Source organism: Muntiacus reevesi, chromosome 1 (assembly GCF_963930625.1).
Source record: "Muntiacus reevesi chromosome 1, mMunRee1.1, whole genome shotgun sequence".
NCBI lineage: Eukaryota > Metazoa > Chordata > Mammalia > Artiodactyla > Cervidae > Muntiacus > Muntiacus reevesi.
The window spans coordinates 157,848,250-157,872,497 of NC_089249.1; the positions used below are offsets into that span (position 1 = coordinate 157,848,250).

The window sequence follows — 24,248 nt, forward strand, 5'->3', positions numbered from 1 at the left end:
CTTCTCCCTGACGCTTCTCTTACCATGTGACAGAGACAATTCTGACTTGGCAGGGGTCGAAGGTCATATAGGTAAATGTTAACCTGAAATACCTGCCCCTTATTTCACCAGTAAAATGGGTTTATTTAGGCACAGCAAAAAAACTGAAATTCAGCACATGCAATCATGGTGCGTGCGTGGTCAGTTGTGTCCAACTCTTTGTGACCCCATGGGCTGTAGCCCACCAGGCTCCTCTGTCCATGAGATTTCCCATGCAAGAATACTGGAGTGGGTTGCCATCTCCTCCTCCAGGGGATCTTCCTGACTTCAGGGATCAAACCCGTGTCTCCTGCATCTCTTGCATTACAGGTGGATTCTTCAACACTGAGTCACCTGGGCAAGTCAGGAGAACTAAGGACAGGAACAGTTATAGAGGAGAAGGGGGAGTTGGGGGGAGCTGTTATAAACAAAGAGTCCATTGAAGGAAACGGGGAAATTAGAGTGCAGTGGTTTTTCATTGTCCAAGTTTTGAGAGTCTCACTAACCAGGCTGTTGTGGGTAAGGAGAAATTCTTCTTTTCTTTTGCTGGAGGGTAAAGTAGTAGCCTTCTTCCTGTTGGACATGCAAAGGTAGGTTTCTTTCGATTGGGTCTGCAGTTGACCTCTAGTGGTAGGATGTGAGACCTCCCCTTTCTGGCCTCCTGACTCCATTTTAAATGAGATTTCTGTTTACTAATTTTCACATAAATAAGCCAAGTGCTTACTTGGCATGAAGAAGGGAAAAACGCACCCAACCAAATGAGAAAAAGCATGGAACAAACCAGGTATCTGGTAAATGGCTGAGGTAAGTATCTTTGGCCTTCCAATTATTATCGCCACTCTTGTTTTAGAACAGATCAGGGTTCCAGTAAAAGAGATCATCGCACACAAGACCCATAATAACAAGGGTTCTCCCCAGGGCTTCCTCCTTCCTCAGTCCCCAGATTGCTAGATACCCCACCTGTCACTTCTCTTAACCATTATAGTTACACTTAACAATAAACTTGGAATTAAAAATAATTTTTTTGGATTTAGAAGTGGGGAACAGAGGTAAGCAGTGAATAGGAGCACCTGCTGGGAGGTGGCTCTCAGCCAAGCACTGCCTGTGTTCACTCTACTTCTGCCCCCAAATGACCCACTTCCACTACCCAAGATGTTTTATGGCTTAAACTGTCTCAAAGTTCCCTGCTGAAAATGTATTCATCATCATAAGTATTCTCTGTGTAAGAAACACAAATAAATCTACATGTTTTAAGTTTAGATCAAGCTCTATTTGTTGAGCACCCATGCCTACAGCTGGGTGCTAAGGATTTGGAGGCCACAGAAAAAAAGGCAAAGAAATTTTAAAAAATCTTTTACCCAAGTGTCAATTGTTTAGTCAGTTGCTTTCATCCTGAGGGCTTCCCAGGTGGCACTAGTGGTAAAGGATCCACCTGCCAATGCAGGAGATGCAAGAGACACGGGTTTGATCCCTGGGGTGGGAAGACTCACTGGAGTAGGAAGTGGCGACCCATTCCAGGATTCTTACCTGGAAAAGTCCACGGACAGAGAAGCCTGGAGGGCTACAGTCCAGGGGGCTGCACAGAGTCGGACAGGACTGAGGATTATGTAAGTTTGACTGAGTACAAAAAGTGAGTTTGCTAATACAGTATTGTTCATCAATTCTATTTCAATGAGAATTCTATAAAAATAAATAAAAGAAAATGAAAGCTACAGGAATACCAAAAAAAGGGAGTCTAGAAGAAAGGAGAACAAAAGAGGCTCTCCGGAGATACTTTGCAACAACTCAGCAGGGGAGGGGCTGTAAGAGGGGTCTTGGGGAAATATGCAACTGAGAAGGAAGAAAGATAGAAATGGTTCATCAAACTGTTGATAAACTCAAATATCACCACAGGCTGATTTGCAATTGTGCATAAAACTGCACAGCACCAGACTTAGAAAGCATACCCCCTTCCTCTCTAGCCTGTACTTCTAGGTTTCTGCCTTGAGAAAGCACAATGGACATTTTCATCACAATCCCAGTCAATTTCACGTTAAATCTGTTTTTATGAGTTTGGCTGAGGACCCAGCCAACCAGGTAGCAACAGTGGATCTCTTTTGGGAAAGGGGTAGGTTTGCAGATGTAGGTGGAGGGCAACTTTGGCTCTGTTTGTGGTGTTTGAAGCATTATGATGAAACTGTATTAATGAATTACTTGTCTTATTTTCAAGTGTGTACAATTTAAAAATAAAAAATATGCCATGTCCAAGGGGAATTTTGGAATAGAACTCATTTATAAATCAGGGACCACCCACAGGAATATTCTGCAACATCCTTCTGCCCCTTTCAAAGAGCACAGGTCAGCTCCTAATGATATTCCACTACCTGCAAGAGGAAACTCACATCTGCGACTTCAATGTAGACACATTCTTTCTAGGTCCTTTATGACCTTCAGGCAAGGCTATTCCAACCTTCCAACTTTTACTCCTGCTAACTCATTGGGCCTAAAATGCCCTCATCCATGTTATCCACACGTTTAAGTCCAGCTCATATTTCATAGTAAATTTGAGTCTCCTCTGAATCTGAAGCTAACATAGCTGCTTCCACTTTCCTTACTTGTCACCACAGCACTTATCATCTGAATCTTACCACTTGGTACTTGGTTTACTGCCATAAGATCTCAAAATATACCTAAGATGGATGACCAGATCTTCATCTTCTTTTATCATCCAAAGAGCAACAGCAAAGGCTTACACGGACACTCATTGCTCGGTGGGTACTTGTACACTGGCTAATTTCTAGAAATCATCCCCATTTGACTCTCACTACCCACTAAACAGATCTCTGATACATTCACTGTAGCATTTTGCAACATGCCAGAGCACTTTAATCCCTTCACTTACCAGCATGATGTTCACAGATTGAGCCATCACCTCAATAAATGATTTCAAGGTATTAAAATGGAATCCAGGAGTTAGTAGGCGACGGTGCTGAAACCATTTGGGTCCATCCAAATTCACTAGTCCTTTTCCTTGAGAAATTAAAGGCACAAAACCACATGCCATTTTATTAGGTGAGATGGGGAAGGACAGGTGAGGAACACAGACATCATGGAGTGCCCGTTGGTACACTGACAGTGGTGACACAGTGGAATGTCAAAGTAGTGCTCGTACATTAAGGATGAAGTGAGTTTTGATGCCTACACTTGGGATGGATGTATTTAGCACTGTAAGAAAGACCTGAGTTTTGAAGCTGGATAAGCATGCTACCCCTGAAATCACCGGTTACTACCTGGTAGTAATTAAGTCATGTAACCTCCCTGGAGTTTGGTTTTCTCAATGAAAAACTGTGATAATAAATATCTACTTTACTGGGTCACCGTGCAGATTAAATAAAGGCATATACATAAGGCACCTAGCTTGGTCCCAGTAAAGGCACAACAAATATTTATCTCCTTTCTATGCCAAATCAATCCATAAACTGCTGTCTGAACACAAAATTCACAAGCAACTAGATAAGAGGTTTAAGTCTGTCTTCAGCTATCCTGTCCTTCAGTGTTGGTCTGTGCTTCACATCTGTAAGTGATACAAAGTGAAAATACTCATCAAACCTAAGGCCTCATAATCTTCTGTTACCAGAGAGGTAAAGATTTGGCTTTCAAAGGACCTTAAAGTTTATTAATATACAATTGCGTGCTTACAACATGCGAGGCTTGCAATAGATACATGTTCCAACACTGATACAATGCCAGCCATTACACTAAAATGGCTAAAATGAAAGTATGTGTTTCATTCAATCCTCACAATAGCCCAGAGATGTTACTCTCATCTTCATTTTCAAAGATGAGGAAACAGAGGCTTAGAGAAATTAGATGACTTCCCCAAGATCACTCAGCTAGTAAGTAGGGATAGGGGAAGGGCAAATTCAAGTAACTCTGAATCCAAAACCTATATTCTTTCATTTAATTCCTTCCTTGTCTAACATAAATGCCAATTATAGAACTAAAACGCTCAATTTGTCTGCTCATGGAATATTTTCAAACTGCAGTTTGAAGCAAAACTTTACTGATTTGCATATGGAAATACAGAAATTCCAAAAAGAAAGGGAAAGATCTGAGAAAACAAGAGAGAAGAAAGAATAAAATAAAGAATGTGAATGGTAAGGCTGCAGTTTTAAAGACAAGAGATGGGACAAATTTACAGATAGGCTGTCTTGCAAATGAGACTTTGGCAGAGAAATTGACAAGGAGGATTCCTAGGAAGTTGCACTGTGCTAACCTTAGGGCTTCCTCTTGACCTTCCCCCTAGAAAGCTTGTAGTATAGATCTACCATATTCTCAGTACTTTTGAACCCTAATTTGAGTTTTCTTGGCAAGCTCTACTATACAAATGGGCTTCAAGAAAGAGTGGGTCACCTCCTTCACTTGCACATACATACCAACGCTTGGAATCATGAACTTATACAGGAAGTTGGACTTGGGATCTGCAGAGTCAAGCAGAGGAAACAAAAGAACATTAAAGGAAAGTCACCAAAGTTGGGGAAGATTCTCTTCATTTGCCTGAACTAAGCACAAACAGTGAGCAAAAGGGAGCCCGGGGCTCACTCCCTACAGCCCTTGACTGTCTTGGCTCAGGAAGCTGACAACAGCAGCTCCAGGAGGCAGAAAGGTACACAAATCCAGATTCTTTCCTTGTTTCTGCTTCCTCCAGCAGAAACAGAGATTGTCCAAAGGTTGCAAAGTGTCCAAGACGGGACTTGGGACAATATATCACATCTTTTTTGGAAAGCAAATTAACTATTAGAGCCGGGACCTGCAGAACCTGGAGAAGGAGAACCCTAAAAGGGTTCTCCTGAACTCTAACATGAGGGTGTTTTACAGTTCTTGTCCTTTACAAGATGAATATGAGACAAATCAGAGCTGTGGGACTGGGAGAATGGAGGTTTTCAGTGAAAGGCTGTTTTTATGAGGTTTTACTAAGAGTGAGGGAGGTAATGAGGCTTCCCAGGTGGTGCTAGTGGTAAAGAACACACCTGGCAGTGCAGGAGACTTAAGAGACGTGGGTTCAATCCTTGGGTCGGGAAGATCCCCTGGAGAAGAACATGGCAACCCACTCTAGTATTCCTTCCTGGAGAATCCCATGGACAGAGGAGCCTGGCAGGCTACAGTTCATGGAGTCGCAAAGAGTCGGACATGACTGAGGCGACTTAGCACATGCTTGCACACAAGGGAGGTAATAGCACAAAGAAGCTGAGCCTATCATTAGCTTTACAAAGTCGGAAGAGCAAAAACTGGACATTTGAATTTTGTGGTATTAGATAATCTACCCTGGGAACATTTCTCCTGAAGACTTTATACTCAAGAAAGGGGCTGAGATGGGGAGTATTACTGATGCTGAAGTCACAAAACCAAGAAAGGAAAGGAAGGCCCTGGAGATTTGATGGTATCTTCTAGGCTTTAGGATACACTGTCCTAAAACGGCCCATGGAAGTCTGAACAAGACAAGGGACAAGGGGGACGTGGGAATCCACTTCAGGATTGGTGGGAAACCTCTGCACACTTCCGCCAGTGTCTCTTCAAGGCCCAGTACCAATTTTTGCTTCAGAATTCCTTTAGAATTCTGCCTGTGGGTTGTGTCATATCATTCCTAGAAGGATTAGGACCCTGAGATTCATCTCTTTTCTTACCTGTTCTGCTCAGAAATGTCTTTGCATAGTCTGGATCATAGATATAGAAAAATGCCTGAAAGGGCCCAGCCCAGCGAGGAAACGCACAAGGGTATTTTTCTACAATCTTCCGAAGGTTCTCGATTTTACCATCTTTAAATAACTGCAATGAACAAGTGAAAGAAATGTAAGAAGTCAGTCAGTCTGGACTCATCCCCCTCTATAGACACAAGTTGAACTCAGGTCCTGAATGAGGTTCCACTGGTAGAGGGGCTTGACGCTTTTTCTGGAGGTAAGTGAACACACTTTCCTTGGGATTTCTAAGCCTAGAATATAATTTTCTAACCAAACAGTATATTCATCTTTTCAATATAATATATTGTATCACCAGACAATGTTCCTGTTGAATGATACATATTGTGAACTGTTTCCCCAAGTGAGAAGGTGCAGTGAATAGACTCACGCACTCTGCCTCACCTGCCAGCATCACACACTTAGATTAGGAGTGGAGTCCAGAAGCTGAAAAAAAATGTTTTTAGGTGGGAAGGAAAAAACGTTAGTAGATTGAAGACGACCCACCATCCAGCTCACCATTCCATTTCTATAAATACTGATGACTTATTTTTTCTCATGAGTTAATAGTAAATGCTCTCTAAAAATCTGCCAATTCCATCTGCAAAGAAAACCCAATTCTTTTCCCTTGTAATCGTAGAAGACGCATTTATATAGGTGTGGAAATCTTGCTGCTGCTGCTGCTGCTACTACGTCTCTTCAGTCGTGTCCGACACTGTGCGACCCCATAGATGGCAGCCCACCAGGCTCCCCTGTCCCTGGGATTCTCCAGGCAAAAACCCTGGAGTGGGTTGCCATTTCCTTCTCCAATGCAGGAAAGTGAAAAGTGAAAGTGAAGTCGCTCAGTCATGTCCTACTCTTAGCGACCCCATGGACTGCAGCCTACCAGGCTCCTCCATCCATGGGATTTGCCAGGCAAGAGTACTGGAGTGGCTTGCCATTACCTTCTCTGGTATAAGTCTTGAAGCAAGCTCAAAAACAAAACTCTCAGCTTCCAACATTTATACATTAGTGTACAAATACTGCCATCAGAGATGAAATTCTTGCCTTGATAAGCAGATTACTATGGCTTATTTAAATAGTTCTTCTGAGGTAGGGAGGTAGGTGGTCGTCGGGCTGAAATGTCTCCTACTGACATTTCAGAGAAAAGACAGGGGCAGAGAGGAGCTGAGCTCTGCTGGGACAAAAGATAAGATGACAACATATTTTTGGAATCAAGAAGATCTTCTAGACCACACATGTGCAGAACAGATCCTTAGGGGTCAGGGAAGGGAGGAGGCACCAATCCATAATATGTCCTGCCAACCTCGCAGAGACTCTTGCGTGAATCCATCTTGGCTAAAAGATATGCATGCACATCTGAAGGACCTTGAATCAGACCAGATAAGAGCAACAAGCAAGATGATTGGCCAGAGGAAATCTACAAGGTGACTGGCCAGAGGAAACCTGGAAAATACATGCCCTCATATAAGCAATTTAAGTCACCCCCAAAGCATGACTCTATGAGCCCACCCATGTGTTCTTTTCATGTGTTCTTTTCACATGTGCTCTGCTTCTAATAAACACTTTACCCACCTTACTATCTTTTGGTCTATGATGAATTCTTTCTTCAAAGAAGACAAGGACTGAGGTCCCATTTTAAGTCCACTGGCCCTCAGCGTCTAGTGATTAAAGATTCAACACTCTAACCACCATGACCCAGATTCGATTCTTGACCAAGGATCAAAGATCCTGCTTCAAGCTACTGCACCCTAGAGCCCCCCAAATTACTTCTAAATCCATGACAATAAGATCCATTCACATCTGTTTGTTGTATAAAGTGTGAGGGTAGAGAGGCACCTCTATGTGTGTCTGGATGTGCCTAGCTATGCATTTGAGCACAACTGTGGGGGGCCTGACTTGCCAAGAAATCTTTAAAAAATTTTTTTTTAATTTTTATTTATTTATTTATTTAAATTTTTGGCTGTGCTGGGTCTTCATGGCTATGTCCAAGATTTCTCTCATTGCGGAGAACAGGGGCTACTCTTTGTTGCAGTGTGCAGGCTTCTCATTATGATGCACTGGCTTCTCTTGTCGCAGAGCATGGGCTCTAGCGTGTGCAGACATCAGTAGTTGTAGCACACGGGCTTAGTTAGCCCTCAATATGTGGAATCATCCTAGAGGAGGGACTCCTCTGCATTGTGTCCCCTGCATTGACAGGTAGACTCTTAGCCATCATACCACCAGGGACGTCCTGGAAAGAAACCTTCAAGCTGGCAAGTTCCTTCTTGTGTGACCAATCAGAATTCGCTGTGTGATTGTGAAAATGTGGAAAACTTCAGCTCCCAATTTCCTGTTACCAGTTAGTAGCTCTAACCCATGAAATGGTCCCTGGATACTTTAGGGCCCTGAAAATATTTAAGACTCCTGAAATCTAGTTCCTGAAATACTGCAGACCCTGTTTTGCTAACATTCCCACAATCATGCCAGTGATAAGAGCCCACTGACAGAGCAAATGGAGTTTCCTAAGAATGTAAATATTTACTCATTTGCAAACAATAAACAGACAAGTATTTATTAAGTGCCTATTATATGTGCCAGGTCACAGAGATGCAGAGAAATATAAAACAGGCAAGATATTTGCCCTGGTGAAAATAGCAACTTAATATGAGGATTATTTTTTTATATTTGAAATTGTCATGGACATCCTCAGTCATGCTTTCTGGTTATACTTTTAGTAACTCTTGTCTGGACAAAAAGGAAAGAAGGCTATTGTGAATTCTGTAATATATGAATTAATATTTCTTCATCCACAAATGCAAACACATTTGAAATTAGTATCACATGTATTTAGGAAAGATACTCAGAAATATTAAAAAAAAAAGCTTAGTCCCCTGAGATAGAGTAATAGCTAACATTTACCAAGCACTATGATGAGCTAGGTGCTGCTGTTGACAGAAAAAAAAAAATACACAGCCTGAAAGTTGAGAATTATGTTTTATATGGTGGACAAAACTGAGGACTTAACCCCAGAATGCAGCCTCTCAGATAGCTCTGAGAGACTGCTGTAAAGAGGTGAAGGAGAAGTCAGGATATATAGGAGTTTTTACAACAAAGACCAGGTAGTCAAAACTTCAAGAGATTACTGTTAATTAAATAAAACCAGATATCTTAAGTTAAGGAATTTAGTGCTTTTCTATGCTTTATATTCTTTACTCTTTACATCAGGAACCCTATAAAGCAGATACAATTGCAATCCCATTTTACAGATGAGGAAATTGAGCCTTAGAGAAGTTAAGTAATCTCTTCCAGATTGTGTAAGAAACAAAACTTGAAGTGGTCCATTTTCAGAATCAAGTAGCCGGCCTTGGGTGGAAAATTATTAACAAACGGTTTTCCATTCAGACCTACGAGTTTTGCCTTGAAAATTACTGGCAAGCTAGTCTTGCCTAACAGCTTACACCTGAAGAGTCCCTAAGCTAACAGGATGTTTGAGAAGGGATAAACAAAAATCCTTGTTGAACAATGTAAACTTTGGATGGGAAGGAAGAAGAAAGAATACCCTATGAGACTTAGGCAATTCTGGGAAGATTGTAACTGTACAGGACTCATCTAATGAGGAACCAGGGAGGGATCTGCAAGCCAGGGAATAAGTGTTAGCTGTAACTGTCCCGGGTGTGCCTGCCCACCAGACACCCGATCTTGCAAGACTGTCATTATAAGTCTTGCTTTCACTGTGCTTCATATCTCTTGAGTCCATCCCTTGGTTTGGGGCTGTTTGAGTGTGTTTCTCACAGACTATATAGCCAGCCACTAGTAATAAGGATTCAAACTTGCACTGAATTATGGAGCCCAAGAACTACTTAGTTACACAGACTTTCCCTGAATTATGTATAAGGATAAGCACACACAAACCCCCGCATAAACTAGGGGTGTTTGTTTACCTGCGTAAACACTAGGTCCTCCACACTGACGGGCATACACTGGTCTACTGAATAAATGTCAGTCTACCTAGTTGGTTCTTTATAGTCAACAGATCTTTGAATGAGTCAATTTATTTAGCATCTAATATATGTGTGCATTCAACAAAGTAGCTTTTTAAAGTTAAAGTATAGTTGATTTACAATGGTGTGTTAATTTCTGCTCTTTAGCCAAGTGACTCAGTATATATATATACACACTTCCTTTTTTCTGTTCTTTTCCATTATAGTTTACCTTAGGATACTGAATATAGTTCCCTGAGCTATACGGCAATACCCTGTTGCTTATCCACTCTATATGTAATGGTTTGCATGCACTAAGCCCAAACTCCCAGTCCATCCCTCCCCCATAGCAACCACAAGTCTATTCTCTATGTCTGAGTCTGTTTCTGTTTCATAGATAGGTTCATTTGTGTCATATTTTGGCTTCTACATACAAGTGATATCATATTTTATTGTCTTTCTCTTTTTGACTTACTTCACTTAGTACTGTAACAAGGAAGAGCAAAATCTGGTTCCATATTGGATCTGTTTCTTTTACTTTAACCTTTGCTTTCCATTGCTTTTGTTACTATAATCACTAAAAGGATGATATCCATAGCTACGAGCATACATAACACCTGTCTCAGGGAACCCTGCCCTTCTGCCTGAATGTTAAACTAAAGTGCCTTTGTTGAGCTCACAGGCAAACAACTTGACCCCGCCCACCTGTGAACAGTTGCAGGAAAGAAGAAATTTACACATCCCCTCCTGGGGCTGGCCAAACTAGGAGATATTTTGCAAGACTTGTGGCCTTTTTACTTTATTTCTTCACCTCCTCCCCATCTCTGTTCTATAAAAACGATAAGTATCCAGACCTCTATAAGATGGGGCTCTAGAACTCTAGTCTGCCACCTTCTTGGACGGGCAGTTTTTCTACTACTCCTTGCCTCAGCGCCTCGCCTCCTGATTTACTGGCCTGTGTGTGGCGAGCAGACTGAGCTGAGACTCAGTATCAGTATGAAAATCTCTCGTTCCATCCGTGTTGCTGCAAATGCCTTTATTTCATTCTTTTTTTTGTGGCTGAGTAACATCCTATTATATAATGTACCACATATTTTTTATCCATTCATCTGTTGATGAACAGTTAGATTGTTTCCATGTCTTGGCTATTGTGAATACTGCAGCTATGAACACTGGCATGCACTATCATTTGGGATTATACTTCCGCTCAGATATATACCCAGGAGTGGGATTGCTCGATCCTATGGTAATTCTAGTTTTAGTTTTTTTGAGAACCCCCATACTGCCTTTTGAAAATTATTTATTTAATTTTGGCAGTGTTGGGTCTTTGCTGCTGTGTGGGCTTCTCTCGAGTTGCAGTGTGTGGGCTTCTCGTTGCCGTGGCTTCTCTTGCTGTGGAGCATGGGTTCTAGGCATATGGGCTTCAGTGGTTGTGGCACAGGGGCTCAGCAGTTGCAGTTCCTGGGGTCTAGAGCACAGGCTCAGTTGCTCTGTGGCATGTGGAATCTTCCCCTGTCAGCGCTCCGAACCCCAATATTGTTTTCCATAGTGACTGCAGCAACTAATGTTCTCACCAGCAGTGTAGGTGGGTTCCCTTTTCTCTATATCCTCTCCAGCAACAAAGTAGCTATTGAACACCTACTGTGAGTCAAGAACTGGGTTTATAGTGGTGAACAAAGACTCTCCTCTCACAGATCCTATATTCTAGTGGGGAGAAGGGGAGTATGGATGAAAAATGTTGCCTGCTCTATCAGCAAACAAAGAATGTTGCGGACATCAAGCCATCAGTCACTGCTGCTGCCTCCCCACCGTAAGCCTAGGGGAACTCAGGATGGGGAGGAACATGATACTAGCTGTAGATAGCTAAGGTACACATCAAAGGAATAATTTCAGTGAATCCAAATTCTTGCATTTTCCCATACAGAGAAAAGCACTAAACTCCTTAAGTTGAGATACTTAGTTTTTTTCCTTTTATTATTATTATTATTTTGGCCACACCAGACAGCTTGTGAGATCTTACTTCTCTAACCAGGGATGGAACCCATGCCCCTTGCAGTGGAAATGCAAAGTTCTAATCACTGAATTGCCAGGGAATTCTCCTGGTTTTCTTTAATTAATAGTAATCTTTTGATGTTCCAACTACGTGATCTTTATTGCAGAACACCTCCATACCCCGGCTCCTTGCTTACCTTTTTGGAGCAGTCTCTCAGAGCTATGTGGTGAGAAGTCCTCAGAAAGTCCACCGAATTAAACATACGGAACTTACATTTCATTTAACACTTACATAGCACTTACAAAGTGTCAGACATGGTCTCAGTTCTTTTCAAATATCTAATAAGTTTATCTTCTGAAAAAGTCAATAAAACATCAGTAATTACATTACATGTAAATAACCTCATTATTTCAAGTAAAAGACAAAAAGTTTCAGATTATATTTTTTAAAAGCCTAACTATACTACTGACAAAAGACACAAGGTAAAAAGTCCAAAAAGTTAAAAACAAAGGATTACAAAAGTACCATTTCAATACTAGGAAAAAAGTTTGCATAGTTACACTAGTATTAGATACAGTAAAATTTAAGGCAAGAAGTCTTACTAGATATAAAAAGGAACAATTCTTATATGAAAAGGATTAGTCTACCAGAAGATACAATAATTCAAAACCTGTATGCACACTATGTTATAGCTTGAAAATGGATAAAACAAAAAAGGACATTAGAACTAAAATGAGAAATAAAGAAGTTCACAATGAGACTGGAAGACTTTACCACAATGCTACTCAAAGTGTGATCCATAAACCAGTCCATGATGAGTTAATTACAGAAACTGAGCATAGCACTTACAAATTTTTATAGTAATTTAACATTGCTGAAATGTCTTACTTTTTTTAAAAAAATGAAAACAATTGTCTGCAACAGATTAGAAAATAATGGCTCTTCACCACAAATGCTTTGAGAAGTACTATGTTAATATATCATTCTTAATAACTAATAGAACACATCTCTTGGGCCATTTTTAGTTTTCCCAATTTCTGATTGACAGCTCCTTCTCAATTCTGGTTTGTGGAAGTGTAGAGGTGAAAATTAAGCTCTAATGGGAAACAAAGGAAATGGAAGTTGAGGATGAAAAGTTTAGAAAAAGTTAATGAGGTTAAATGAAAAAAAATCTAGATATAAAGCAATAACTTAAAGGCTGATTCAATCCCAAATCTCTGCCTTCTCCCCATACATTACCCTCTCAGGTTCCACAACAGATCAGAGCTTTTATTTTCTAGAAAAACGAAAACAGAGAGACTCTAAGACTTGAAGAAACCAGACACTGTGGAGGGCAGGGATGAATCAGTGGACTAAAAATAGAGAGATTCAGTGAAAGACTGCATAACAAATGATTCAATTCCCAACCCCCTTCCTTTTTCTGCTCCTAGAATGCCAGGAGTCCTGGCAATCTAAGTAACAGAAAGACAGGTTCATCTCCAAGAAACTGAAAAATGAACAAATAGATACTGACAGGTTGAGTCCTCCAACAGATTTGCTCTCAGGGAAAGTTCTTGCCATGTACACAAGACTTCAAACATCTTTAGAGCCTCACTCTAGAAAATGAAATGACAGCTAAAGACCATCTCTCATTTTTAGAGATAGCCTCCAAGAAAGACATAAAGCAAAACTAACAACATGTGGTAGCCAGCCTCCAACATGGCCTCCAATCATCTCTCATCTCTTTATATTGTCCCTTCGCACACTGTACACACATTTGTCAATGTGACTGATTGCTTACAGTAGAAATGATGGAATAAATGTTTCAAGATTAGGTTATAAAAGACTGCAGTTTCCATCTTAGATTCTCTATTTCTCACTTTTGCTCTCTCATATCTTACTCTGAGGGAAACAAGCGGCCATTTTGAGAGCAGGGTGACTAATCTTTCCAGCTTGCCTGACTGAATGGGTTCCCAGATGCAAAACCTTCAGAACTAAAATCAGGAGTCAACCAGGAAACCTGGAATGAGTTGGTCACCCTGGTTGTGAGCAACCTCATGGAAAGGTCCGTGTGGGAAAGAACTGACGCCTCTGGCTAATAGCCAATGAGAAACTGTGGCCTGTCAACAACTCTGTAAATGAACTTAAGAGTGAATTCCTTAGCCCCAGTGGAGGCTTGAGATGACTACAGCCCCAGCCAATCCCATGCAACCTTGGAAGAGATCCTGAGTCTCTCACAGAGAGATTCTCACAAACTTCACAGATTGTGTGAGATAAAATCGTGTGTTGTTTTCAGTTGCTAAGCTTGAAGGTAATTTGCTAGACTGTAGTAGATAACTAATACACAACAGAAAAAAAAAAAAAAACAAACCTGAAAAAGTTAATACTTCAAAAAAAGATATATAGTATTTCAACACCAGGATTCTGTAACAAAGTAGAATGTGTTAAATTGACTGTAGTAGTGGTCTCAGTTTGTTAAAGCCTCCCTGAATTCAGTACTTTGTCAGTTCTCTCATACTGATTTGGCCATGTGTCTTGCTTCGGGAGAGTAGTAAACATGACGCAGAGACTTAAAAAGCACCTGCACTTTGAGACTTGCTCTCTTGCTATTCTCGAGACCCTGATACCACGTGGGCAAAGCTAGGCTAACCAGCTGAAGGATAATAAACCAGATGGAAGAGAATGAAGGCACCCAAGATGACAGTCAGCCTTTATCTGTCCCAGTAGCTGACTGCAATAGCATCAGTGAGCCAAACTGAAGTCAATTGAGACTGGCCATGAGAGCAGAACCTCATAGCCTAGTCTAGCTCAAATTGCTGACCCACAGAATCATGAACTAAATAGCTGGCTGTCATCTTAAGCCACCAAGCTTTAGCTTTAGAGTGTTTTTTAAATTAATTAATTTATTTTTGGCTGCACTGTGTCTTCATCGCTGTGTGTGGCTTTTCTCTAGTTGCAGCAAGCAGGGGCTACATTTTGTTGCGGATCACAGACTTCTCATTACTGTGGCTTCTATGTTGCAGAGCACAGGCTCTAGGGTATACAGGCTTCAGCAGTTGCAGCTCATGGGCTCTAGAGTGCAGGCTCAGTAGTTGTGGCACACGTGCTAAGTTGTCCCAGAGCATGAGTATTCTTCCTGGACCAGGAACAGAACCCATGTCCCCTGCATTGGCAGGCAGATTCCCAACCTCTGGGCCACCAGGGAAGTCCCTTAGGGAGTTTTAAAAAAATGCATCATAAGGTAACTGATGCAAAAGTAGATGGAGAATAAGATAGAGCTCTTGGAAATCAAAATTATGACAGTAAAAAATTTTTCAATGTTTTAGTAGAAATTCTAGGAAGATAAAATCAAGAAGAAAAGATTTAGAAAAATAGATCTAGAAGGTTTATATACAACCAATAGGAGTTCCAGAACTCCTATCTTTCTAGATCTATCCAGAAAGAGAGAAAACAGAAATTGAGAGAGGTGGGGGATGTGTTGAAGAAATTGTAATATTCACTGTTAATGCCCTGTTCCTAATTCTTCATCCTTACCACCTTAATATATACCATAATTAGCACTTGCATTTATTAACATAAGGGTTATCCCCTGGGCATTTATGCCTGCTTTGGTGCTTGACTATCAAAGAAAAATTAATAACTTAGGAAGTGAAGCCTCCTTCTTTCAAGTATTGGAATTATGTATTTCCAAACAAAAGTGAAAGATTTATTCAGTGAAAATTATAAATCATGTTGAAAGAAATTTTAAAAGGCATAAAGAGCCTCCTGACGAAAGTGAAAGGGAAGAGTGGAAAAGTTGACTTAAAACTCAACATACAGAAAACTAAGATCATGGCATCCGGTCCCATCACTTCATGACAAATAGATGGGGAAACAGTGGAAACAGTGAGAGACCCAATTTTCTTGGGCTCTAAAATCGCTGCGGATGGTGACTGCAGCCATGAAATTAAAAGATGCTTGCTCCTTGGAAGAAAAGCTATGACCAACCTAGACAGCATATTAAGAAGTAGAGACATTACTTTGCCAACAAAGGTCCATCTAGTCAAAGCTATGGTTTTTCCAGTAGTCATGTATGGATGTGAGAGTTGGACTATAAAGAAAGCTGAGTGCTGAAGAATTGATGCTTTTGATCTGTGATGTTGGAAAAGACTCTTGAGAGTCCTTTAGGTCCAACCAGTCAATCAGTCAATCAGTGCTGAATATTCAATGGAAGAACTGATGCTGAATCTGAAACTCCAATCCTTTGGCCACCTGATGCAAAGAGATGACTCATTTGAAAAGACCTTGATGCTGGGAAAGATTGAAGACAGGAGGGGAAGGGGACACAGAGGATGAGATAGTTGGACAGCATCACTGACTTGATGGACATGTGCTTGAACAAGCCCCAGGATTTGGTGATGGACCGAAAACCCTGGTCTGCTGTAGTCCGTGGGGTCGCAAAAAGTAGGACACGACTGAGCAACTGAATTGAACTGAGGTAAAACACATCTCGTGTTCATGGATTGGAAGATTTAAGATGTGAATACTACCCAAAGCAATCTACAGATTCAATGCAATCCCTATCAAGATCCCAGTGATGTTTTTGCAGAAATAGAAAAATTCTAGAAAATTCATTCTAAAACTCATGTGGGATAACAAAGGATTGTGAATGGCCCAAACAATCTTCAATAGGAACAAAGTTGACTCATGTTTTTTGGTTTCAAAATTCACTACAAAAGTATACTAATCAAAATAGTATGGTTCTGGTTTAAAAACAGACATGTCGACAAACAGAAAAGGATAGGAAGACCAGAAATAAATCCTTCAAAATATGGTTAAATGATTTATGACAAAGGTGTCAGGACCATTATATGGGAAAATATGCTGGGAAAAGTAGATATCCACATGCAACAGAATGAAGTTGTACCCTTACCTAAAATACAAAAGATAAACCCAAATAGATCAAAAACTTCAGTTCAGTTCAGTCACTCAGTCGTGTCCAACTCTTTGTGAACCCACGGACTGCAGCATGCCAGGCCTCCCTCTCCATCAACAACTCCTGAAGTTTACTCAAACTCATGTCCATGGAGTCAATGATGCCTTCCAACCATCTCATGCACTGTCGTCCCCTTCTCGTCCCGCCTTCACTCTTTCCCAGCATCAGGGTCTTTTCCAATGAGTCAGTTCTTCACATCAGGTGACCAAAGGATTGGAGTTTCAGCTTCAGCATCAGTCCTTCCAATGAATATTCAGGACTGATTTCCTTTAAGATGAACTTGTTGAATCTCCTTGCTGTCCAAGGGACTCTCAAGAGTCTTCTCTTGAGAGAAGACTTCAAACTATAAAATTCTTAAAAGGAAACATAGGACTAAAGCTTCACAACTTTGGATCTGGCAAAAATTTCTTGGATATGACATCAAAGGCATAAGCAACAAGAGAAAAAATAAACAAATGGAACTTAATGAAATTAAAACATTTTTGTATGTGAAGAGACAGTATCAACAGAGTAAAAAGGCAACTCAAAGACTGAGAGGCAATATTAGCAAACCATCCATCTGGGATTAATATCCAGAATATATAGAGAACCCCTAAAACTCAACAACAAAAAACAACCTGATTCAAAATCAACAAAGGACTAAATAGACCCTTTTCCAAAGAGGAAATGCAGATGTGTACCCAGGTACACGGATGTTCAACATGACTAATCATCAGAGAAATGCAAATCAAAACCACAATGAGAGATCACCGCATGTCTGCCAGAATAGCTATCATCAAAAAGAACAAGGATATGGCGAAACCTGGAGAATCCCTATGGCCACAGGACCATGTAGACTGGCGGGCTATAGTCCATGGGGTCACAAAGAGTCTGTCACGACTGAGCAACCAAGAACACCACAGCACAGCAAACAGGGTACGCTCACGTACTGTTGGTGGGAACTGTAAATTAGTGTAGCAACTGTGAAAAACAGTATGGAAGCTTCTCAAAAAACTACAAATACAACTACTGTATGACTTTCCCACTCCTGGGTATATAGCCAAAAAAAATCCCCAAAATACGAATTCAAAAAGATATGTGCACTCCGATGTTCATAGTAACGTTATTTACAACAGCTAGGGTATGGAAGCAACTTGTGTCCATCAACAGACGAATGGATAAAGACGTGGTGTACGTATATATAACAAAATATGACTCAGCCATAAAAAAGATGAAATTTTGCCATTTGCAACAACACAAATGGACTTGGAGGGCATTACGCAAAGTGAAATAAGTCGGTCAGAGAAAGACGCCTATTGTATGATATCGCCTAAATGTGGACTCGAAAGAATGCAACAAACTAGTGAATAAAACAAAAAAGAAACAGACTCGCAGATATAGAGAAGAAACTAGTGTTTACCAGGGGCCAGAGGGAAGGGGGGTGGGAAATATAGGGGTAGGAGGAAAAGAGGGTTATTATGGATTATATGAAATTATATGTATGAAACTTTTGAAAATTGTGAAGCACTACAGAATTTAAAAATTGTAAAGCACCCCTTCATGGATCACTGCCTTGTTGTGGCGAGGGGGCTCATGTAACGCAGTGAAGCTATGAGCCATGCCATGGAGGGCCACCCAAGATGGAAGGGTCATAGCAGAGAGTTCTAACAAAACATGATTCACTGGAGGTGGAAATGACAAACCACCCCAATTTACTCACTATTGAGAACTTCATAAACTGCATAAAAGGACAAAAAGATATAATACCAAAAGATGAGTGTTTCCAGGTCTGAAGGTGTCCAATATGCTACCAGGGAAGAGTGGAGGAGAACTACTAATAGCCCCAGAAAGAATGAAGTGGCTGTGCCAAAGTGGAAACAACACTCAGCTGTGGATATTTCTGGTGATGAAAGTAAAATCTGATGCTGCAAAGAACAGTATTGCATAGGAACCTGGAATTTTAGGTCCATGTATCAAGGTAAATTAGACGTGGTCAAGCAGGAGATGGTAAGAATAAACATTGATATGTTAGGAAATCAGTGAACTAAAATGGGTGGGAATGGGTGAATTTAATTCAGATGACCTTTATATCTATTACTGTGGGCAAGAATCCCATAGAAGAAATGGAATAGCTCTCAAATCCACAAAAGAGTCCAAAATGCAGTACTTGGGTGCAACATCAAAGATGACAGAATGATCTGGGTACATTTCCAAGGCAAATCAATCAGTTTCACAATAACCCACGTCTATGCCCCTACCAACGATGATGAAGAAGCTGAAGTTGATCAGTTCTATGATGAACTAGAAGACCTCCTAAAACTAACACCAAAAAAAGATGTTCTATTCATCATTGGTGATTGGAATGCAGAAGTAGGAAGTCAAGAGATACCTGGAGTAACAGGCAAGTTTGGCCTTAGAGAACAAAATGAAGCAGGGCAAAGGATACCTGAGTTCTGTGAAAAGAATGCATTGGTCATAGCAAATGTCCCTTCTCAATGACACAAGGTATGAGTTTACACATGAACATCACCAAATGGCTAATATTGAAATCAAATTGATTACACTCTTTGTAGCTGGAGATGGAGAAGCTGTATACAGTCAGCAAAAACAAGATTTGGAGCTGACTGTAGCTCAGATCATCAGCTTCTCATAGCAAAATTCAGGCTTAAACTAAAGAAAGTGGGGAAAACCACTAGGACAGCCAGGTATGATTTAAATCAAATCCCCTATGAATATGCAGTGGAGGTAATGAATAGATTTAAAGGATTAGAACTTGTAAACAGTGTGCTTGACGAATTATGGATGAGGGTCCATAATATTGTACAGGAAGCAGTGAACCAAACTATCTCAAAGATAAAGAAAAGCAAGAAGGCCAAGTGATTATCTGAGGAGGCCTTACAAATAGCTAAAGAAAGAAGAGATGTGAAAAGCAAGGGAGAAAGGGAAAGGTATATCCAATTAAATACAGATTTCCAAAGAATAGCATGGAGAGACAAGAAGGCCTTCTTCAAAGAACAGTGTATAAAACTAGAAAAAACAACAGAAGGGGAAGACTAGACGTCTCTTCAGGAAACTTGGAGATATCAAGGGAACATTTGCCCAAAGATGGGCACAATAAAGGACAGAGGTAGTAGAGAACTTAGAGATGCTAAAGAGATCAAGAAGAGGTGGAAAGAATACACAGAAGAACTGTATTAAAAAGATGCTGATGAACTGGATGACTACAATGGTATGGTCAGCCACCCAGAGCCAGTCATCCTGGACAGTAAAGTCAAGTGGGCCTTAGGAAGCTCTGCTGTTAAAGCTAGTGGATGCAATGGAATTCCAGCAGAACTATTCAAAACCCTAAGGGATGATGCCATCAAGGTGTTGCATCCAATATGTCAGCAAATCTGGAAGACCCAGCAGTGGCCACAGGACTGGAAAAGGTCAATCCTCATTCCAATTCCCAAGAAGGGTAGTACTAAAGAATGTGCTACCCATCAGACAATTACACTCACCTCCCATGCTAGTAAGGTCATGCTTAAAATCTGGTATGCTAGGCTTCAGGATTATGCAAACCAAAAACTTCCAGATGTCCAAGGTGGATTTAGAAAAGGAAGAGGAACCAGAGATCAAATTGCCAACATTTCTGGATCATAGAGAACGCTAGGGAATTAAAAAAAAAAAAAATCTACCTCTGTTTCATCGACTATGCCAAAGCCTTTGACTGTGTGGATCATAATAAACTGTGGAAAGCTCTTAAAGAGATGGGAATACCAGACCATCTTACCTGTCTCCTGAGAAACCTATATGCGGCTCAAGAAGCAAACTGAATGCAAAAGCAAACCTGTATGAAACAATTGATTGGTTCAAGATTGAGAAAGGAATACCACAGGGCTGTCTGCTGTCACCCTGTTTGTTTAATCTACATGATGAGCACATCATGAGAAATGTTGGATTGGATGAGTTACGAGCTGGAATCAAGATAGGTGGGAGAAACATCAACACCTTCAGATATATGAATGATACCACTCTAACGGCAGAAAGCGAGGAGGAACTAAAGAACCTCTTGATGAGAGAGAGGGATGAGAGTGAAAAAAAAGCCAGCTGAAAACTAAATATTAAAAAATACACCTAAGATCAAGGCACCTGGCCCCATTAATTCATGGTAAATAGAAGGGGAAACGGTAGAAGTAGTGACAGATTTCCTCTTCTTGGGCTCTCAAATCACTGAGGATGGTGACTGCAGTCATGAAATGAGAAGATGTTTGTGTCTTGGAAAGAAAGCTATGACAGACCTAGACGGTGTGTTGAAAAGCAGAGACATTACTCTGCTGAGAAAGGTCCTTTATAGTCAAGGCTATGGTCTTCCCAGTGGTCATGTACAGTTGTGAGAGCTGGACTATAAAGAAGATGGAGCGCTAAAGAATTGAAGCCTTTGAACTATGGTGCTGGAGAGACTCCTGAGTCCCTTGGATAGCAAGATCAAACCAGTCAGTCTTAAGGGAAATCAACCCTGAATACTCATTGGAAGGATGCTGAAGCTGAAACTCCAGTATTTTGTTCATTTGCTGTGAACAGCTGACTCATTGGAAAAGTCCCTGATGTGAAAGATTGAGGGCAGAAGGAGAAGATGGCATCAGAGGGTAAGATGGCTGGATTGCATCACCAATGCAATGGACATGAACTTGGGCAAACTTTGGAGATAGTGAGGGACAGAGAGGCCTGGTGTGTTGCAGTCCATGGTGTTGCAAAGAGTCAGACACGACTGGGTAACTGAACAACAATAGATTACATGAAATCATATGTATGTAACTTCTGGAAATTGTAAAGCACTATAGAATTTAAAGAATCTTCCATTCAGTAAAATTTTTTAAGTTACAAAAGAACAAAAGAGTTAAATAGACATTTCTCCAAGTAAGATATACAAATGGAAATAAGCACATGAAAAGATGTTCAGTGATACATCAGTTCTGGATCACTGATCATTCAGTTCAATTGAGTTGCTCAGCCATGTCCGACTCTTTGCAACCCCATGAATCGCAGCACGCCAGGCCTCCCTGTCCATCACCAACTCCTGGAGTTTACTCAAACTCATGCCCATCGAGTCGGTGATGCCATCCAGCCATCTCATCCTCTGTCGTCCCCTTCTCCTCCTGTCCCCAATCCCTCCCAGCATCAGGGTCTTTTCCAATGAGTCAACTCTTTGTATGATGTGGCCAAAGTTTTGGAGTTTCAGCTTCAGCATCAGTCCTTCCAATGAACACCCAGGGCTGATCTCCTTTAGGATGGACTGGTTGGATTTCCTTGTAGTCCAAGGGACTCTCAAGAGTCTTCTCCAACACCACAGTTCAAAAGCATGAAATTTTCGGCGCTCAGCTTTATCATTAGGGAAATGCAAACCAAAATTATGAGATACTACCTCACATCCATTAGGATGGCTGCCATTCAAAAAAAGAACAGAAAATAAACAAATTTCAGCAAGAATGTTGAGAAACTGGAACTCCCGTGTACTTCTGGTGAAAATGTAAAATGGTATTGCCACTGTGGAAAACAGTACAGTGGTTCCTCAAAAAGCTACAAATAGAATTACCATACGATCCAGCAATTCCATTTCTGCACATTTATCCAAAAGAATTGAAAGCAAGGTCTCAAAGAGATATTTGTACACTCATGTTCACAACTGCTAAAATGTGGAAACAACCCAAGTGTCCATCAATGAATGAATGGATAAAGAAAATGTGATATATACATACACTGGGATATTATTCAGCCTTAAAAAGGAAGGAAATTCTGACACATGCCATGATACGGATGATGTGATATGATTGGGAATCTATGTGCCAATGCAGGGGACAAGGGTTTGGTCCCTGGTCTGGGAAGATTTCACTAGCTGCGGGGCACCTAAGACCCCGTGCCACAACTACTGGCCCACAGGCAGCAACTACTGAATCTCCCCTGCCCCAGCCCTAGAGCTCATGGTCTCTGACAAGAAATGTCACCGCAATCAGAAGTCCGTTCCGGGTACAGCTAGAGAGTAGCCCTGCTCACTGCAAATAGAAAAAGCCCATGCACATCAATGAAGACCCAGCACAGCCAAAAATAAAGGAAAAAAAAAAAAAAAAAAAAAAAAAAACCATGTTGTTTAGGATAACAAGACTATTTTTTAGCAATGTATGTGGAAGTCTTTTTAAAACGCATACATAAGTGCAAGAGATGAGCGAAGCAATTTAGACAGACCTGAATTACACCACAGCTTTCTTTCTCCATATTGTCTCTTTAAATATCCCCCCTCCTACTCCCACCCCCTAAATATCCCTTCTGGTGGCTCTAGGGTGTTTCATGGAGTAATGTAAGTGCCGGGAGCCACAGGCTGGGCAGGAGAGGTCGGTGCAGGAGAGGTCGGTGCAGGACTGAGGGATGGGAGGAAAATGAGGAAGTAGCGGCTTCTCTGCGCGACCGGGTTTCCAGCATCCTCCTTCACCACTCCCTCCTATGTGTCTACCTTTTGATGCCCGTAGAGCCAGTGAGTGGGGGGCGAGGGGAAGGGACGCAGGTCCCGAAGCAGCCTCTGCCTCTGCAGGTAGAGCTTGATGGCGTGCAGCAGCCCTAGGGCCAAGCAGAACACCAACGTCAGGTGAAAGGGCCTTGCCCAGTGCGTCTCAAGCCAGGAGGACTCCATCCAGGAGGACGCCATCGCTCTGTGTTGCGAGGATCGCCTTGCCGGCCAGGAGCTTTGTGTAGCCGGCTCTTGGGGGAGGATCCACCCACTCACTCCAGGGCAAAGCCCGCCCACTGTTTCTCTGTGCCCTCAGGCAAGATCCCCGCTCCCTCTCCCCCGCTTCCCCCTCTCACCGCCAAGGGTGCGGAGGAAGCGGTGAGAGGGGCAGTTCCCGCTTGGCTGGAGGAAGGAGGCGCGAGTTCCCGGATTTCTTGCCCTTTATCAATGGATGCAAACCTGTATTCAGGACGACTTCTCATGGAGTGTCATAGTTCGTGTGTGACAGTTTTCAGTCACAGAAGATCTAAATTTTAGGTTTTGAAATAATGCCAAAGCTAACGTCGTTGGTTTTCTTCTTTGCCACAAAGCGGTTGTAAACTGCGCTGAAAAAAAGAACTTGTTCCCCCCTGAAATGCTGTCAAAACCCACAAGAGTCTGGGGGCTGGTAATGCGTGAGTAGGATTATTAACCTTATATAGGTACCCTGTCCAGTGGTGTGCCAGTAATGTCTTACAGCTGGTTCTCACTCTGATTACTTGTGCTTGCCAGTGTCCAGCAAGTCTTATTTCAAGTCTGCCAGCAGAGGACCCTGAACACTGAGTTGGGAAGAGATGCAAAGTTGCTACCATCATATAGTATTTCCACCACACAGATTCAGACGGTGTCAGTTCCAGGATTTGTGGATCCAGGTGCAAGATGAAAATGTGGGGTTCCTTGTTAAAACTTATTAAAAATTTCAAGATGATGACAGCAGAGCATTAAACCAAGTACACACCCTTTTGAGTGCAGGGCTTAGATCTCAGGCCCATGATGCCAGCCCGGGATACAAGAGACATCAGTTCAGTTCAGTCACTCAGTCGTGTCTGACTCTTTGCGACCCCATGAATCGCAGCCTCCCTCCCTGTCCATCACCAACTCCCAGAGC

General features: G+C 41.5%; 1 protein-coding gene across 1 annotated transcript in view; it reads right to left on the reverse strand.

The window, feature by feature from the left end:
• The window catches only part of LOC136152362 (cytochrome P450 4X1-like), a 48,571-nt gene extending 25,287 nt beyond the window's left edge, over positions 1-23,284 (reverse strand). The window contains exons 1-4 of the mRNA XM_065913645.1: positions 23,108-23,284; positions 5,682-5,823; positions 4,434-4,478; positions 2,900-3,027 (exon numbers count right to left, since the gene is read on the reverse strand). Of these exons, the coding sequence (XP_065769717.1) occupies positions 2,900-3,027; positions 4,434-4,478; positions 5,682-5,823; positions 23,108-23,284 (492 nt within the window). The remainder of the gene's footprint in view (positions 1-2,899; positions 3,028-4,433; positions 4,479-5,681; positions 5,824-23,107) is intronic.
• Between the last annotated feature and the right edge of the window lie 964 nt (positions 23,285-24,248).